This window comes from Diabrotica undecimpunctata, chromosome 8 (genome assembly GCF_040954645.1).
Source record: "Diabrotica undecimpunctata isolate CICGRU chromosome 8, icDiaUnde3, whole genome shotgun sequence".
Taxonomy (NCBI): Eukaryota; Metazoa; Arthropoda; class Insecta; order Coleoptera; family Chrysomelidae; genus Diabrotica; species Diabrotica undecimpunctata.
Window position 1 is genome coordinate 108,287,328 of NC_092810.1, and position 19,398 is coordinate 108,306,725.

The window sequence follows — 19,398 nt, forward strand, 5'->3', positions numbered from 1 at the left end:
AAGCGCATATTTAAATTTAAAAGTTAACGTGTCCCAGAGTTTTTTATTATTTTCCATAATAATGACACAAACAATTTTATTCCATAAGTAGTTTCCACACTGCATGTGGCAAGAAGAAATGGCGATTGGGATGTGGTAAAAGACAAACACAATGTGCTGTGTAAAGGCAGAGATAAGTAACTTTTTGATTTGTAGAGTATTTTAATAATTCACAGGTTTTAGTATATAAGTTTTGAGCAATATAATAAAATACGTTTAATATTTAATTAATTTATTGTTTTTCCAATACAATTATCTGAGTTATAACTAGACTTAGGCAAATATGCAAATAAAAAAGTATGAAATATGCGCATAAATATGCAGTATTGTATGCAAAAATATGCAGTATTTTATGCAAAATATGCATATTTATCTAGAAAATATGCATGTAATAAAAAATATTTACAATATTTTTTTATTTACAAAAATACTTACAATATTATAAATACATAACATTTGTGTAAGTAACATATTGTGGTAACAATATATTATCAAATGATGTTCAAAATTTTCTAATAAAAACTTATTGCTTCTATCTGAATACATACATTTGTAAATAGAAAAACTTGTTTTGACATCAACTGATGTAACTGGGGCATTTTCCAAATTTACTTTAATAGATGGTTCTAAATTAAGTGGTTCGGAAAATGTCCCAGCTAGTAGTTGAACCACTTCATAAAGAACCTGGTAACCACTATTTTTTTCCATGGTTATTTTAAATTTTTGAAAAATTTCCTTTCCAATAGTAGCTTTAACGTTTTGACATAATGACTCAAATTCTTTTATTAAAACTGTACTCTCTAACAATGATAATTTGGAGGATTCTAATTGAGTTATAGACAGTTAGAGTTTTCTGGGCAAAACTATAATTTGATTTTATGAATGACAGTTGCTGTTGAAGGATGTTATTTTGGAGGGCTTGCTTAGCTTCCAATAAAGATTGGCAACTATAATCCGTTAAAAGATTATTTATTTTTTTAAAATCAACAAAATGATCAGCATATAAATTAGCTGCTTCCAACCATGTTCCCCAACGTGTTAAAATGGGTTACGGTGCCAGTGGAACAGCAGGAAGCATATCTCTGTAACATTGTATTCTTACAGGTGATTTCAGGAATACCTTTTTGACTTTTGCTATTAAACTGTTAACTAGTGGAAGTTTTTTTCTTACTTCCTCCGCAACTCTGTTTATTGCATGCGCTAAAGAAGTGACATGTATTAAGTTTGGATAAAATATTTTTAAATGTTGTCCTGCTTTCACCATATAATGCGGCATCAGATAAAATAAGCAATAATTTATCATTAGGTACAGCAGCAGGAAGAAAAAAGTTTGCTAATGCTTGTTGTAGAAACCGTGATATTGTTAGAACGTTGGTTTTTTCCACTTGCTTTTGGAAAGGTTTCATCGCTAAGTACACCAATCAATAAGTGCACAATGTATCTTCCTGACGAGTCAGTGGTCTCGTCCACACATATGTAAAAGTAAATATTACCTATTTTAGCTTTTATGTTGTGGATAACTGAGGAGTATAACAAATTGACATTATTTCTCTTTAGAGTTCGTTCACTGGGAATGTTTTGTTTGCAATATTTTTTTAAAAAAGAACTAAAGTTTTCATTAGATAATTTTGAAAGCGGTATATTAGAAGATACTAGTGCACGACACAAGTCTTCGTTAAAAGTTTCTTGTTCGGTTTGTTTTTTGAAACTTGACTGAAAGCACTTGGACACTGATACTGAAGGACACTGAAGGTTGATATTTTTCACCGGATGTGGTTTTTACTTTTTTAGCTAAATGTTTCGCGGTTCTGACATGCTAATCAATTTGAAATTTTTTTCAGATGAAATAATTGTACCCATTTTTAAAATCTAAGATTGTGGATATAAACTACAAATGAACCGTTTTTGCATAACCATTAAAATATTTAAATTAAATCAAATAAAAATCCGTGTAGTAATATAAAAATATAGAAAATATCAAGAAATGACTGCAAGAAGGAAGAACCCCCAAATATTTACAAGAGGTTCTTGGTCTTTTCTGTTTACATTTAAAGAAAAAATACTGTGAGCATAAATTAAAAGCACTTAATTAATTAAGTTCAATATATGATATGTTTTTGTTTTTAGCAAAATTAAAGTAAACTATGCTATTGTTAGAAAAAAAAATGTTAGCGACCTTTCAGTAGACTAATAAATGATTTGAATTTTAAATAGATATCCTATTTTTTATCCCAAGGAGTTTAAAAAATGCTTGAAAAAAGAAAAAATACATCGATTTATTGCGAACTAGCCTTGTATCGGCACTTTTCTTAAACATAATCTCCAATTTTAAAATCTTTATTTGTACCACCGTGTAAATTTTTAAAATAAAATAAAAAAAAATACGTATGTACTTACGGTTTTGCCACAACATGAGCAATAAACTTTATCCATATCCATAATTGCTCTTTGTAAGGTTTTATCCAAGTTGAAACATTGCCTATTTTCGGCATTTTCAAAGCACAATAATTATTCACAATTAGAAATACACGTTGTTTACGCCTCCAATTTTACAACAAAAGTGAAACCAATTAAAACTGACCGTTAAAATAAAAATTTTTACCTAGAGACATAAACTGGCAAACACAAACCCTTAATTCCAGGACAAAACGTGACAAAACTATAAGCCGATGTCTTTTATTAGTTACTATACCAATAATTTGAATACCAAGTGATTATAAAACAAAATTAAATATTGGCATTTTCATGCTATCTGTAAGTTTCAATACAAAAATATATAGTTAACACCAAATTTTCAAATTATATGCACTTTATGCTCACTTTTATAAAAATATGCAAAATTTGACATTTTTGCATTTTTTATGCATTATATGCAAAATATGCAAATTGCATATTTGCCTAAGTCTAGTTATAACTAATTTTCACAGCACTCTTTTATCAAACAAATCCAGAAATTTAGCCTAAAGCTAGATCACATCCTTTCATCAAGGACAAATACAATTTCTAAGAATAAAATCAACCCCAGTACTTATTCAAGAAGTAGTTTGCATGACCACTTGAGAGAATAATTTGAAACAAATTTCAAGTTTGCATGGTTTTTATCCAGTATGGGTTTTCAAATGTTTTTTCAAATTACATTTCTGAGAATACTGCTTTAAACAAACGTCACACGTGAAAGGTTTTTCTCCAGTGTGAACTTTCGTATGTATATCTAAAGAATATTTATAACCAAACTGCTTTAAGCAAATTTCACACTTGTAAGGTTTTTCTCCAGTGTGCATTCTCATATGAAATTTTAAATGAATTGATTTAGTAAACGGCTTAAAACAAATTTCGCACTTATATGGTTTTTCCCCAATGTGTTGTGTCAAATGTGTTTTTAAATCACCCGAATGACTAAACGGCTTAAAACAAATTTCGCACTTGTAAGGTTTTTCGCCAGTGTGCACTCTCGAATGTGATTTCAAATTACCTGCTTGCCTAAACTGTTTAAAACAAATTTCACACTTATAAGGCTTTTCTTCAGTGTGTACTACCAAATGTGCTTTCAAATTACTTGCTGTAGAAAACTGTTTAAAACAAGTTTCACACGTGTAAGGCTTTTCTTCAGTGTGCACTAGCAAATGCGTTTTCAATGTACTTGCTGTAGAAAATTGCTTACAACAAATTTCACACGTATGAGGTTTTTCTCCAGTGTGAAATTTTATGTGTTCAGTTAAATGACCTCTTCGAGCAAACTGCTTGAAACAGATTTCACACTTGTAAAGCTTTTCGTCAGTGTGTACTATCAAATGTGTTTTCAATTGACTGGCTGTAAAAAATTGCTTAAAACAAATTTCACACTTATGAGGTTTTTCTCCAGTGTGCACTTTCATGTGTTCAGTTAAATGACCTTTTCGAGCAAACTGCTTGAAACAGATTTCACACTTGTAATGTTTCTCTCCAGTGTGAACTTCTATATGTCGTTCCAAATTATTTTTATGAGTGAACTGATTAAAACAAATTTCACACTTGTAAGGCTTTTCTCCGGTGTGAACTTTCATATGATTATGCACAGAACTTTTATAAGGAAACTGCTTATAACAAATTTCGCACTTGTACGGTTTTTCGCCAGTGTGCACTCTCAAGTGTGTTTTCAAATTACCTGCGTGGTAAAATTGTTTAAAACAAATTTCACATTTGTAAGACTTTTCTTCAGTGTGCATTACCAAATGTGCTTTCAAATTATTTGCTCTAGAAAACTGCTTAAAACAAATTTCACACTTGTAAGGCTTTTCTTCAGTGTGCACTACCAAATGTATTTTCAATTTACTTGCTGTAGAAAACTGCTTAAAACAAATATCACATTTTTTTGTTTTTTCTTCAATAGGTAAACGCACGTCCTCTTCAAGAAAGCCTAAAATAGAAAGTAAAATAAATATTTTTAATTTCAAAAAGTTTGAATGCAATAGAAGAGAACATTTTGACAGCTTAATAGGTATTGACTAAAGTACACTAAATATTGCACAATTTGAAATGAAATTAATGATGGTAGTACGGTCAACTAAACTATAACAAAATATAGACTTTCAATTAACACCAATTAAAATATTTAAATTAGTTTCTTTTTAGAACAAATGCGTCGTTTAACTTATGGATCACAATTATCTTATTGTAATTCAAAAGAAATCGGAAGTCGTTATTACTTTATCATTGAACAGGAACTTATTTCTTTGTAGTCAAAGACCGACGATCACCATGCCACAGCTTTATTAGTTTGCGATGCAACATCTTGAGATATAGAATATCTCTTATTAATTATTATTACATGTTATTATTATTTCAATACTTAAAATTTCTCCTCTATTTAGAAACGATGGCATCACATTACTGAAACATTTAATTGTCTGCAGTACGTTCTTACAACAAGACAGAGTGGAATTACTTTTTGCCTTAGTAAAATTCTTGGAGTAACCCGTCGTTCAACAAGTCCCGGACCTAACAAGTAAAACTTTTTTTTTTTTCAAAAATTATTCTTTATTCATCCAAATGGTCTCCTTTAGCGGCGATGCAATAATTCCAACGCTTTCTAATTTTTCGATTTCGCTTTAGTTTCTAGATTTTCGCTTAAATAGGCTTTAGTTTCGGCGATTACTTCCTCATCTGAGCGATATCTCTTTCCACGGAGCATTTTTTTAGATCAATTGAAAAATATGGTAATCGCTGGAGGTCAGATCTGGACTACACGATGGGTGCGAAAGCAATTCAAAAGCCAATTCGTGCATTTTTGCCAGCGTTTTCATAGAATTGTGACACGGTGCATTGTCTCGGTGAAACAACAATTTTTTCTTGAACAATTAAGGCCTTTACTTTGTTATTTCGGTCTTCAAACGCTCCAATAAACGTATATAGTAGTCGTTGCTGATTATTTCTCCATGTTTTAAATGGTCAGTGAAAATAATTCCTTGTGGGTCCCAAAATACAAAGGTCATAACCTTTTCGGCGGTTTGCTGAGTCTTTGGTCGCTTTGGACTTTTTCCGGGTGCTGTCCATTCAGATGGCTGCCGATTTAATTCGGGAATGAAGTGATGGATCCATGTGTCATCCATTGTGACATACCGACACGAAAACTCCGACTTATTTCGATTAAAGATGTCCAAATAACGCCCAGATTCATCAATTTGCTGTTGTTTTTGCTACGGTCTGGGAAAACGCGGCTCCCATTTGTAAAACAATGATGTTCATTTATGTGTCACAATATACTTAATAACTTGTAATAATAAAGTGTCAGCTATCTCTTCCAACCTTACTTTGCGGTTTTCCATAATAATTTTCAGAATTTTTTTCGATGTTTTCGGGAATAACTGCATCATTTGGCCTTCCGGAACACTCAGCATAATTGCTGTCGGGCACCTCGTTTGAGTTCAGCAAGCCATAATTTAATGGTTGTAATCGATGGAGCTGAGTCCCAGTAACACTTTTTGATTTATTTCTCAGTTTGGATGATATTTTCTTCCCAATCAAATAACACGACATTGCTTTAAATCTTTTGTTAATAAAAATCACAAAAGTAGCGTCACTTCAAACACAGTAGAAGGCATTAAAAAATACGATACCTTATACTATCTTCAATTAAAGAAAATTTGCTTCACTCCAAAAACTGTTAATAGTGATGTAACCAAAATTAATGTTCAAGATGGTGAATATATAGAAAGTTAACAAAAGCTTTAAATAAGGAAAATTATCAATAACACTCATATGAAAATAAGCAGGACCGGCCTATTTGAAGTTATAGTGAAAAAATACATCACTGTTGTTCAGAGAAAGACATGGTTGCTGATCCACAAAACAGGTTCTACAAAGTGATAAATGCCGTCAATCAACTTAAATGGCAAACAAAACAGCCATTAGACATGTTCATAGTAACCTTTATGCAAGATGAAGATGTTAAGAAGATTTATGGGATTACGCAAATCTTGGGATTAAGAGTGGATATCCAGCCAGTTAAGAGCTCTAAATGTGTTCCACAATGTAAGAGATGCCAAGGATATGGGCATACTTAGAAATACTGTGAGATGTAAATGCACAAAAAAAAGAGATGCAAAAAAATAAAAAAAAATAAATATAAATAAAAAAGGTCAACCTACCAAATCCTCCAGAAAGAAGAGTAACTAAAAATAAAGAAAATTCTCCTGATTGAAAATAAACAGGGAGAGCTACTGTAAATAAGAAATCTAGCGATGCATTAAAAACCAACAATGCAAATCTACAATTGGAAAACCAGAATGAGAAAAAATCAGACTCAACTCTACAGTTCATATTAGATGAACTAAAAAAATTTAATGAAAGAGGTACTCGCCTGGAACATAGCGCTAAGGATGCTATTCCCAAAATCAGAAATGGCTAGTGAAATCAGAATCATGGAATGGAATGCCAATGGGTTGCTACAATATCAGCAAGAGTTACAGGCGTTCCTCGACATCGAGAAAATTGACATCTGCCGCATATCTGAAGACACATTTTACAAATCAATCTTACATACAATTTAAAGGATATAAAGTGTACCACACGATACAGCCTGATAATGCAGCCAAAGGAGGTAGTGCAATCGTGATTAAAAATAATATATTTTATCACGAAGAGTATAAAACTGCACATCTACAATCGACTACGGTATGTGTAAGAACTAAAAACTGCCCGTCTAGACATTCTATTAAAAAAAGAACAATATAACGAGTTCTTGAATACTTTAGGAGAGAGATATATGGTAGGAGACCCTAATGCAAAGAATACTCATGGGGGCTCTAGACTAACTACCACTAAAGGAAAGAAACTTCTATTGGCTATCAATGAACATAAGAGCGAATCAATATCTACTGGCCGACCAACCTATTGGCCTACCGATAGAAATAAAATTCCTGACCTAATAGAGTTCTTCGTAATTAAAAATATTTCAGTCAATTACCTAGACATTTGATCCAAGTATATGCGCCAACGACGGATGCAACAGAAGATGAAGTAGAAACATTCTACCAATAAATTGAAGATGCACTGAAAATTACCAGAAAAGGGAAATCACGGTAGTTATGGGCGATTTCAATGCAAAAGTCGGCAAGGAAAGAGCTGGAACAATAATAGGATATCAAGGACTAGGGGAACGTAACGATAGAGGAGATCGTCTAATACAATTCTGCCAAGAACAAAGTCTAATAATCACAAACACGTTCTTTAAATTACCTATAAGACGGTTATATACATGGCGCTCACCAGCAGATAAACCGAAAGAAGTGGTAAGAAACCAAATCGATTATATAATGATTAAAGAGAGATATCGTAACACCATTAAATCAGTTAAAACATATCCAGGAGCAGATGTCACATCAGACTATAACCCGCTAATCGCTAATGTCACGCTTAAGCTTAAACGTATTAGAAAACCCCAAAGAGATGTTAAAAGAACCAATAAGAAAGAGAGGACAACTGGATGACCGACGAAATACTCGGCAGGATGGACCAAAAAAGACAAGCCAAGAACAAAGACAGTCACAATTACAAAATCATTAACAATGAAATCAGAAAAATAATAAGAGAGGCAAAACAAACTTACTATGAGAAAAAATGTAAAGAGATAGATCTTCAGAACAAATACGACCTATTCAACCTACATAAAAAGGTTAAAGAAATGACAGGGCTGCAAAAAAGAAACCACAACACAACTCTTTTAAATAAGAGGGGAAATACTATGATAACGACTGACGAAAAGTTAAAACGATGGAAATAATATATGAAAGAGCTCTTCGACGACGAAAGAGGAAACCTACAAGACATATCTTTCGAGGACAGAGAAACAAGTATAGAAATTACAAAGGAAGAAATATTGTATGCACTAAAGAACACCAAAGACGGAAAAAGCCCGGGGCCAGATCAACTGCCTATTGATATCCTTAAAATAATAGAAAATGAGTACACGGGTGTCCTCTTTCTTAAAGCTCTTTAATGAGATTTATTTATGAGACTATGAGATTTATGAGACGCAGAGGAATTGGTAGAAAGCAGGCCTCTTGGTTGAAGAATATCAAGGAGTGGACAGGAATGAGGAAAGCTGAGCAACTCTTTAGAATAGCTCAAGACAGAGACAGTTTCGCCATGTTAATCGCCAACGTCAAGGGGACTTGATAGGGCACGTTAAGAAGAAGAATGAGATTTATCAGTCGGGTGACATACCCAATCAATGGTTGGCCTCAACATTTATTTGTCTCCCAAAAAAGAAAAATGCTAGAGAATGCACCGACCACCGCACCATAAGCCTGATATCTCACACACTTAAAATGTTTTTAAAGATCATCCATAAACGCATTTACCAAATATTTGATATTGATATTAAAGAAACCGTATTTTAATTCCGTCGAGGCGTAGGTACTCGTGAAGCTCTATTTGCATTCAACGTACTCATCCAGAGATGCTTAAATGTGAACCAAGATATGTACGTCTGTTTTATAGATTACAACAAGGCTTTCGATAAAGTCCGCCACAAAGAGCTAATGGACATTCTCAAAGCAAAAAAATTACAATACAATGACCTTCAAATAGTAACATATCTATATTATAAACAGCAGGCACACATATGCATTAATGAACACACATCAGAAGAGTTCGAAATTAAAAGAGGGATGCGACAGGGGTGTGTATTGTCACCACTACTATTTAATGTATACTCTGAAGAAATTATGAAAAGAGCTCTTGAGGGAGAAACAGCAGGAATAAAGGTCAATGGAACACCAATTAACAACATTAGATATGCGGACAATACTATCATAATAGCAGACAACCTCCAAGACCTCCAAAAGCTAATGAACAAGATAGTTGAGTATGGAGAAGAATATGGATTATCAATAAACATCAAAAAAACTAAACTGATGAGGATATCAAAAACCCAAAATAATGATGAAAGTCTGAAAATTAACGGTAAAACCTTAGAACAAGTTGAAAACTACAATTATCTTGGCACAATAATTAATCACAAAAACGATTACTCCAAAGAAATAAAAGTTCGAATAGAGAAAGCACGAACAAACTTCAATAAAATGAGAAAGGTACTTTGTGCAAGAAAACTGAAATTAAATTTAAGAGTTAGGTTGGCAAGGTGTTATATTTTCTCGACTCGGCTTTACGGGATAGAAGCATGGACACTTAACGCGTTGGCTACTAAAAAGTTGGAAGCATTTGAACTGTGGGTGTATAGAAGAATCCTGAAGATATTATGGACCGAGCATGTAACAAACAACGAAGTCATGAGAAGAGTCAACAAAAGAATGGAAATATTGGAAACCATCAAGACACGAAAGCTGCAATACCTGGGGCATGTTATGCGTAATGAAAGATAAAACTTACTTTAATTAATTATACAAGGGAAAATCCAGGGCAAGAGAGGTGTAGGAAGAAGAAGAATCTCATGATTGCGTAACTTGAGGGAATGGTACGGATGCACATCAATCGAACTATTCAGAGCGGCAGCATCTAAGATCAGAATAGCCATAATGATTGACAACCTCTGTCGCGGAGATGGCACGTAAAGAAGAAGAAGATCTAGACATTGATAATGTTTGGCACATGAGCTCGGATCATTCACCCATAGTAGTTTAGAATCCTTGGGGGTATTAAGCCCGTGATTCTTCTTTTCCTGGTAAAGAGGACCATCTCTGTTTTCTTTGGATTTATAGATAGTGAGTGTTCCTTGCACCATGTTTCTATTAGTCGGAGAGCAACTTGTGATCTCTCACATAGTGTGTTCTCAAACTTACCGCTTTGCAGGACAGCAATATCGTCTGCATAGGCTATTGTGTAGAAACCGTTGCTGCTGAGTTGGTCAACCAGGGTATCTAGAACTATGTTCCAGAGTAGTGGTGATAGCACCCCTCCCTGTGGACAGCCCCTCTTAACCATGCCTCTAACAGAAACGTCTTCTACATTTATGCTTATTGCTCTATTAGAGAGCATACTGAATATCCATTCGCTTATGGCCAGGGGAACATTCCTGACGTTGAGCTGTTGGGTGATAGTTGGGAATGTGGAAATTGCCTATGAGCAGTGTCGACGAACGGTCGGACGCACCTGGGGCCTCACGCCCAGGGTGATCGCCTGGGTCTACACCGCTGTCATTAGGCCAATGCTAACTTACGGAGCTATTGCTTGGGTACCAAAAGTGCTACAGGCAACAGCGATTAACAAACTAAACCATATTCAGCGTATGGCTTGCATAAATATAACAGGTGCCATGAAAACAACACCAACTGCTGCAATGGAGTTGATCATTGGCATCACGCCTCTAGATATATATGTCAAAGAGGTGGCGCTAGTGACAATGATGCGACTGCGCTCAGCTGATGCAAACCTTGATGTAGGAATGGGACAATTGAGAACTCGTTTCTGGCGAGAAGAGTTGGATGCGTTACCACTTCTACAGGCAGGCTGCGACTCAATTGAACCAAAGTTTGTCTTTAACAAACCCTACAAAATTGAAACAGGACAGTATATGGAGACAAACGTGGCAAATGCCTATTGCATATACACCGATGGCTCCAAAATGAAAGAAGGCTCAGGATGCGGGATATACTCCAGATCACTGAACCTAAGAATAAAGTGGGGTATGGGCAAAAATGCCAGCGTAGTTCAGACAGAACTGACTGGTATGTCCATAGCCGCAAAAGAGATAACCCAAAAAGGTATAGCAGGTAAAACTATAATCATCTGCACAGATAGCAGACAAGCGCTACTAACCTTGAATAGACCACGTGTCACATCAGGTTTAGTAATGGAGAGTCACTAACCCAAGCTTCAGATGGTAATACCATCATCCTGAGGTGGGTTAAAGGACACAATAGGAATAAAGGCAACCGCATTGCTGACCAATTAGCTAGGAAGGCGGCAGGCCTAAGAATCTTAGGACCTGGGGATCTTTTTGGTTGGTCAACTACAACAATTGCGGAAATTGTCAAATGTCACTCCCATGCGCAAACCGTAAAAAGATGGGAAGAAGGGAAAGGATGTAAACTTGCCAGGGTAACACTAAGTAACCTTGAAGAGTCAACATCTAAGAAGTACTTGGGAATGACCAGGAAAAACCTACGTTTGGCAGTTGGTTTTTTAACTGGTCATTGTCAACTAAGCAAACACCTCCATACACTGGGGCTAGCAGACACACCTCTATGTAGGAAGTGTGAACGAGAAGACGAAACTGTAGAGCATGTCCTATGTGAATGCCCAGAGTTATCGTTAATACGAGAGTACGCGTTCGGCGAGTCCTGACCCACACCTGCCCACATAAGAGAGATGTCTCCTGGTGACTTGTCCACCTTCCTAGAATTGGCAGGATGGACAATGAGCTAAGGGTGACAGCTCCCTGGGAGGATGCACAATGGGTCAATTGTGGCCTAAGTGCTGTGAAACTTAACTCGCCCTCCCTACTCTACAGATACAGACCACCCATAGTATTAGCACCAAGGGATACGATCATAAAAAAAGATAATATTCCAACATTAACTAATAAACTAACCTTATCTAAACTAACTTTATCAAAGCAACATATTTAGTGGCTACATCCATGTATTAACTAGACACTGATGATGAAATACTTATTCCGAAAACGTTTTGTCAATTCAACATAGCCCAACTGGGTTTTTTATATACCTTTTTATAAAGGATTTTATTCAAAAAATTTTTAATATATGGGATACAGCCAAATACAGGAACTTAGTTTCCTTGTGGATAATAAACTAACGGATTGGGAAAGTTTCAAACTATGTCTTAAAGAAAAAATCAACTTGGCAATACCCCTACAAAACTCAGAGCAGCTAGATGAGGAAGTTGAGCTGTTTGTGCACAATATCCAGCAAGCAGCATGGGAAAACACTCCTGTGCTGAAACCTAGGGTAAAGGGAAATAATTATCCAAAGGGTAAAAGAAAATTAATAACCGATAAAAGAAAACTAAGAAGAATATTGCAACAAACTAGGTTTCCTCAAGATAAAACAAGACTAAAGAATGCGAGTCAAGAACTCAAAAGAGAAATCCAACAACTAAAGAATGAAATAATCAATACATAGTTATAAAATTTCATGGATGATGACAGAACTGATTATTCTTTATGGAAAGCTACAAAAAATACTAAGACCAATTATCCACTCCCCACTCATTAGACTAGAGGACAGTAATTGGGCCAGGAGTAATAAAGAAAAAACACACACATTTGCTAAATATCTTGAAAACACGTTCAAACCCAATGAAAGCCAAGAAGATGAGCAAAGTTGGGAAGAACCAGGTCAAGTAGATAAAGTAATACATCTCAATAAAACATCTCCTAAAGTAATGACTGAAATAAAAGAAAATATAAGAAAAAAAAGTTCCAGGCTATGATTTAATCACTGGTGAGGTGATAAAAAACCTACCTCGCAAAGCTATTGTGAAACTTACTAATCTTATTAATGCTGCCTTTAGGTTAATGTATGTACACAAATTATGGAAAATAGCGGAAGTCATAATGATTGCTAAACCAAGAAAACCTCTCAATGAATTTTCTTCGTACAGGCCAATATCACTACTTCCTGTAATATCGAAGGTATTCGAGACTCTTCTACTCAAAAGAATGAAAACAATTATTGAAACAAAAAAAAAGCACGCGACAATTGATCAAGTGCATAGAATCATAAATATCATTGAAAAATGATTACAAGAAAAGAAGGTATGTTCTACTATATATCTTGATATTGCCCAAGCCTTCGATAAAGTATGGCATAAAGTTTTGATATATAAGCTAAAAATATTTATGCGCAAGCAATATTTGCAAATTTTACGGGCTTATATTATGAAATATACTTTAGAATTAAACAAGAAAACACCTATTAAAACATTAGAGAAATTACAGCAGGAGTTCCGCAAGGTAGCGTGTTGGGCCCGGTCCTTTATTTGCTATAAATGTGCAATATACCTGTATTAACATAATACCAATGGCACCTTTGCTGACGATACTGCCATTTTAGCGGTAGATTACACTATCGAAAAGGTAATAAACAAACTACAAAGAGCAGTTAACAAAATACATTCCTGAACAAAAAAAAAAATGGAAAATTAGGTTGAACGAAAATAAATCTGTACATGTTAACTTTAACAACAAAAAGATACAAAATATACCAGTTACAATTAATAATAACCAAGAACCATATGCAAATAAGGCTAAATACCTAGGTATACCATTAGACACACAACTACTCTGGAAAGTTCATGTTAAGAAAAAAAGGGAAGACCTTTACAACCTATTTGGACTTATGGTAGCCGACTCTGGTAGAAAACTCTTGATTTCAAGCAACTTCAGTAATTTAGGATACATTAAAATTGCTTATTGGTCATTTATGACCAGATTGTAATCGTAAATAAACAGAAAAAAACTTATAGGTTTATAAAAGGAATATAGGTATATAAAAAAACCTAATACAAGATAGACTGATCATTGCCATACCAGCCCGTTCCCCCAGTGTGACAGAGAAAACTGAAGCAAAGTAGTCCCTGCATCTCTTTCTGATTTGCCAGGTATAACGACCTAGACAGATATAGCAATATGTCATTTGAACGCGAAGGTCAATACTAAGATCGTGGCTGAAAAGTATGTTCCTCATTTTGACAAAAGTAGCTCCCTCTGGTTCTATTCAGCTTTTAATTTCTATGGTTGGATCCCAGCTGTCATTGATATTTCTGTCAAGATACATTTTGTTTTGTCGGACCTTGTCAAAGGCCTTTTCAAAATCAATTGCACAGACATATACATTTATGACTCGTGTATCTCTGTATCAGTACTTTTAGATAATGAACAAGAAGGCTTCTCTCATCACCAAGCCACTCTTAAATCCGAATTGAGTATTACTAATTCTCTCCTCTAATATTATTTATATTCTGTTAGGTATTACTTGCAGGAAGAGCTTCAAAACTTGGCTCATAAGACCCATGGTCCGATAATCACTGCATGTCTTTGCATGATGTTTCTTTGGTATTGTGACAAATGTCAATTTAAGCCAATCAGTTGATAATATCCCAGTGTCAAAAAGTGACCACACAGTGCTTTAATTCCATTTTCTCCCAAAGCCTTTAATGTTTCAGCACTCACTTCATCTGGGCCAAGTGCTTTTCAATTTTTTGCCATTTCTATGGCCCATGTAACCTCACTTTCTGTTATAGCAATTGGTGTCTAGTGTTCTACTTTGGAAAATGTTGCTTTACTCTGAATTCTTAAAAATTATTTCCAAAATATTTCTATACACTATTTTTTCAGACAATTCAACATTATAAAACTAATTTTAAATATTTATATGCAATCTAGGCAGGAATCAATTGTTTTGCTTTAATGTATTTACATAGTTTTATTTATATTTTATAAGGTATAATTGTGATATTGCAGAAATTGATGTCATAATAGAAAAAGAACTGATCAAATTAGCATTATCTTGAGAAAGGGGTATCAACAATTCTGGCTTCAGATAGCTATTACCTTCTTCTTATCATAGATTAGGAACTGTCATAAATAGTTTTTGATAGCTTTTCCATTTTTCTAAATAGTGTAAAGGAGATTTAGCATAATTACCAATCTGTATTTTCCAAATCTGTATTTTGCATACAGCTTTTATATATAAATATTTATAATATATAAATAATATAAATCATGTATTAAAATTAATCTGAAACAATTTTGTATACCATTCATCTGATAATTATTTTAAATTAAGCCTGATACTTAGTTTCATCTAGTTTTTAAAGTTTTTTTTTTCATTTTATATTATTCTTTTCTTGTAAAAATATACAACACAAAAAAGTTGTTTACTATTATTTTACCAATTGAATAAATCTATCACATAATGTATAAAAATCTCATTTAACTTTAATAAGATTTAAAAAGTAGGTATCAAATAACTTACTTAATGCAAACCTTGGCAAATATTTATCTACAAGAGCATCTTATTTGTTAGTTATATTATCATGACTATGTCAACACTACATTAATTCCTAACTGAAGTACAATTATTATTCAGTAAATATAATCGTAAATTAGTATTTTTCAGTCAATGATAAAAGGAACAAATGAAAATATAAAACATTATTCTAAACCACACAAAGAAAGTCAGTTTTTCAGATAATAAAATAGCAATATAGTAAAAACTATAAAAATAAGATCGCCCTATATGTTTTTATTATTTATCTCACCTGAGGTATCTTCATTCTCCAAATCTACAAGATCAAGAGAGGTAGATAACTGACCCTCTATATATCTTTGATCATTGTCCACAAACTCTTCCTTAATTTCAGCTTTTACTGCCCTATCTTAAAAATTTGTATTGCATCAAAGTGTTTAGTATTAATTATTATTACTTATCTTACTTAAACTATACTCTTCTGGTTCATTTTTTAAGTCTCTCAGATCAAGGGAGGTGAATACCTGACTTTCTATATATCGTGGAACACCTTCAACTAACTGTTGCTTAATTTCATCTTTTACTGCCATAGCTACTAAAAAACAGGAATTATATTACATTGTTTAATACCAATTATTATTACTTGTCTTACCTTCTGGTTTTTTCTTTAACTCCCATAGTTCAGTTAATGTGGAGAGCTGATTATTTGTGTGTTTTTGGTCACATTCGACTGACTCTCCCTTAATTTCAATGTTAGATTCCATAGCTAACAAAAATAATAAACAAAACAAAAAACAAACAGTTCCGTAAACACAACAGTAAACTGAAGGGTTGTGGTTGTTGTCAGATGTCAGGTGTTGTGTGTATAGTATTTTTCAGATAACAATGCGTGTACGTCATAATTTATATAAAGTGACGTCACTTATATTTAAAATTTCCAGAACGTCAAAGTTAGAGTTAAAATTTTCCTAACACAGCTAATAATACGAAACCCATACAAAACTGCACGATCTTTCATAGGCGTCAACATGGTATAATAATCAGAAACATGTAATCATCATTATATTGGGAATTTTAGAATTACATTGATTAAATAACCAAAAACATTTGTTATTATTAATAATATAAATTATAGATCATAGAATGTCATTGTTGGATAGGCCAACATTGGGCCTGTGAAGGTGCTCTAGGAAAACGAAAGTACTTGGGCAAGATTTAATTAATAAACTGTGCTAATATCTACCTTTTATTTGATCAAAGTTCATTTATTCGAGCATTCAACCTTATATCAATTAATGATTTTTGTATATTTAATTAATCAAGTTTATAGACTTAATTTTGTCAAGTCTCAGCCAGTGGCGTTCTCTATGTATGCTCAGAACTGTTGTGATTTGTGGCATACACGTTTTGGTCACATCAACTTTAGAGATTTGGGTATAATGAGAGACGGAGCAGTTGAGGGCTTGATAAAGGGCGGGCAAGTTTGCAAAATCTGTGTCAAGTGTGCTGTGAGGGAAAGCAGACTCGGTTCAAGAGTAGTGGAAATAGTGCTGCAGAATTGCTCGAGGTTGTGCATGATGATTTGTGTGGTCCCATGGAGATGATGTCCATCGGAGGATCTAGATATTTTTTGGTTCTTGAAGATGACTTGAGTAAGATGGTTTTTGTTTATTTTTTAAAATATAAAAGTGAAGCTCTAGATAAGTTTAAGGAAGTTAAATTGCTAGTTGAGAACCAAAAAGGGCACAAAATCAAATGTTTTAGGTCTGACAACGGAGAAGAATTTTGTAGTGCTGACTTTGAATCTTTTTTAAGTAGTAATGGTATAACACATCAAAAAACAAATCCTTACATCCCAGAGCAGAATGGTACTTCGGAGAGAATGAACCGTACCCTGGTGGAGAAGGCGAGGTGCTTACTATTCGATGCAGATTTTCCTAAGCAGTTTTGGGCTGAAGCCATCAATACTGCTGCATACTTAAGGAACAGATCTGTGGTCAGAGGTCTTGAAGGTAGAACACCATATGAACTCTTCTATAGTAAAAAGCCAGATGTGAGTCATGTTCGAATCTTTGGTAGTGAGGCAATGGTTCATATACCCAAAGAAAAAAGGCAGAAGTTTGACAAAAAGGCAGAAAAGATGTTCTTGGTTGGTTATGGTCAAAATGTGAAGGGCCATAGGCTCTATGATCCCATTAAGAAGAGTGTAATTACCAGTAGAGATGTGGACATAAATGAAAAACCAAAACTGCTAAAAAACTTTCATTTCTTAGGATCACCAAGCAATGATATTGAAGAATATGTTCCAGATAAAGTGATCACACCAGAAATACCAAGTAGGTACATTAAGACGATCCGACAGAACCAAGAAGCCTAAGGTCTTCAAAGACTATGTGACATTTCAATGTCATAAGCAGCAGGAAGTAGATCTGCAAGATATCCCATCCAGTGTGTCAGAAGCTCTATCCAGACCAGACTCGGCCAGATGAAAGAGGGCCATGGATGAAGAGATCATATCTTTTGCAGAAAATGAGGCATGGGAGTTGGTCGATACTCCAAAAAGTGGAACTTTGGTTGAGTGCAAGTGGGTTTTCAAAACCAAAGTTGATTGTGATGATCAGGTGTGTTATCAGGCTCGTTTAGTGGCTAAGGGGTACACTCAACGTGAAGGTGTGGACGTTTATAAATGCTATATAGTATTTTTCATATAAAAATGAGTGCACGTCACAATTTATACAAAGTGACGCCACTTATATTTAAAATTTCCAGAACGTCAATAATACGTATAATGGTCAGAAAAATGTAATCATCATTATATTGGAAATTTTAGAATTATATTGATTAAATAACCAAAAACATTTGTTATTATTAATAATATAAATTTTATGCAATAACTCTTTAAGTCTAATATTCCACAAAATAATAATTTTGATTAAATATATTAAAAAGTGTACGCAACTGATATAGGAATACTTCAAATTTTTTGACAGTTTAGCGTGTGGGAAAATAATTGTTTAAAGTGTTGCCGCTTTTTAAGAGTAAGAATTTTGTTTATGTTTTGATTTCTTACACAATTTGATCTAATATATTATATATTAATAAATTGTATTTATAAATACATATTAAATTTAGATTAATAGCTCTAAAAATTAATTATTGTTGTGTATTGTGATTGTGCTATGCCAAAACAACTAAATAGTCTGTAGAAAGCTGATAAGCTTTCATATATAAGATAGATTATTTTTAACAAGAAATAATGGCGGGACGTTTTTATTATTAATGCTCTAAATAGAGGTAAGTTTATAATTTAGAATATATAAGTTTGTATTAAAATGTTTTCTTATGGATTTTAGTGTGTTGCAGTAGTCTTAAAACCAAGTGTATTTACTGTTATATAATAGTTTGACAAATAGTTGACATTTTAAAAATTCCTCACTTACTAACTATTCTGATGTTTTAGCAACGCTGTGGGGTTCTGACGTCGTGAATCTTGAATGACGTACACGCATTTTTATATGAAAAATACTATACTACAACTACAACAGACGCCACCAGTGACAGATGACAGAGAGAGAGGTACGTTTTTTTCCAAGGTTAGTAGATATTAAGTATGTTGTCTCGTAACTATAGACCAATCAAATGCTCGCTTTTTAAAGGCGGGAATACGTCACCCATACGACACTTTTAAAATTGCCATAAGCTTCAATGCTAATAAAAGGTTCAAAAACTTAGGTTTTGCAATATATTTTGGGATTTTCTTGGGTATAGGGATGTTAAGTGGTTCTTATATTAGTAATTATATCAATTTTTTTTTCTAAAATCAATAGTCTGATGACAAAAAATAGAATTGATTATAGTGATAATATTGTGTGTTTTAAATGGAGATAACAGTTTATTTCGCACAAAAACCCAAAAAAACAGTAGAAAA

At 33.7% G+C, this 19,398-nt stretch overlaps 1 protein-coding gene across 4 annotated transcripts; it reads right to left on the reverse strand.

The window, feature by feature from the left end:
- Positions 1-342: 342 nt before the first annotated feature.
- On the reverse strand, positions 343-16,296 carry LOC140447827 (uncharacterized). 4 transcript variants are annotated; one of them, XM_072540711.1, is made up of 4 exons: positions 16,123-16,296; positions 15,937-16,065; positions 15,763-15,879; positions 343-4,435 (listed from the first exon to the last, which is right to left on the reverse strand). In XM_072540711.1, exons 1-4 carry the CDS (start codon positions 16,232-16,234, stop codon positions 3,138-3,140), a joined length of 1,656 nt encoding a protein of 551 aa, XP_072396812.1. In that variant the 5' UTR covers positions 16,235-16,296; the 3' UTR covers positions 343-3,137. The 4 variants fall into 4 exon arrangements, with proteins under 4 accessions (XP_072396812.1, XP_072396811.1, XP_072396810.1 ...); XM_072540710.1 differs by having other exon boundaries at positions 15,937-16,062; positions 16,114-16,296; XM_072540709.1 differs by having other exon boundaries at positions 16,114-16,296.
- Between the last annotated feature and the right edge of the window lie 3,102 nt (positions 16,297-19,398).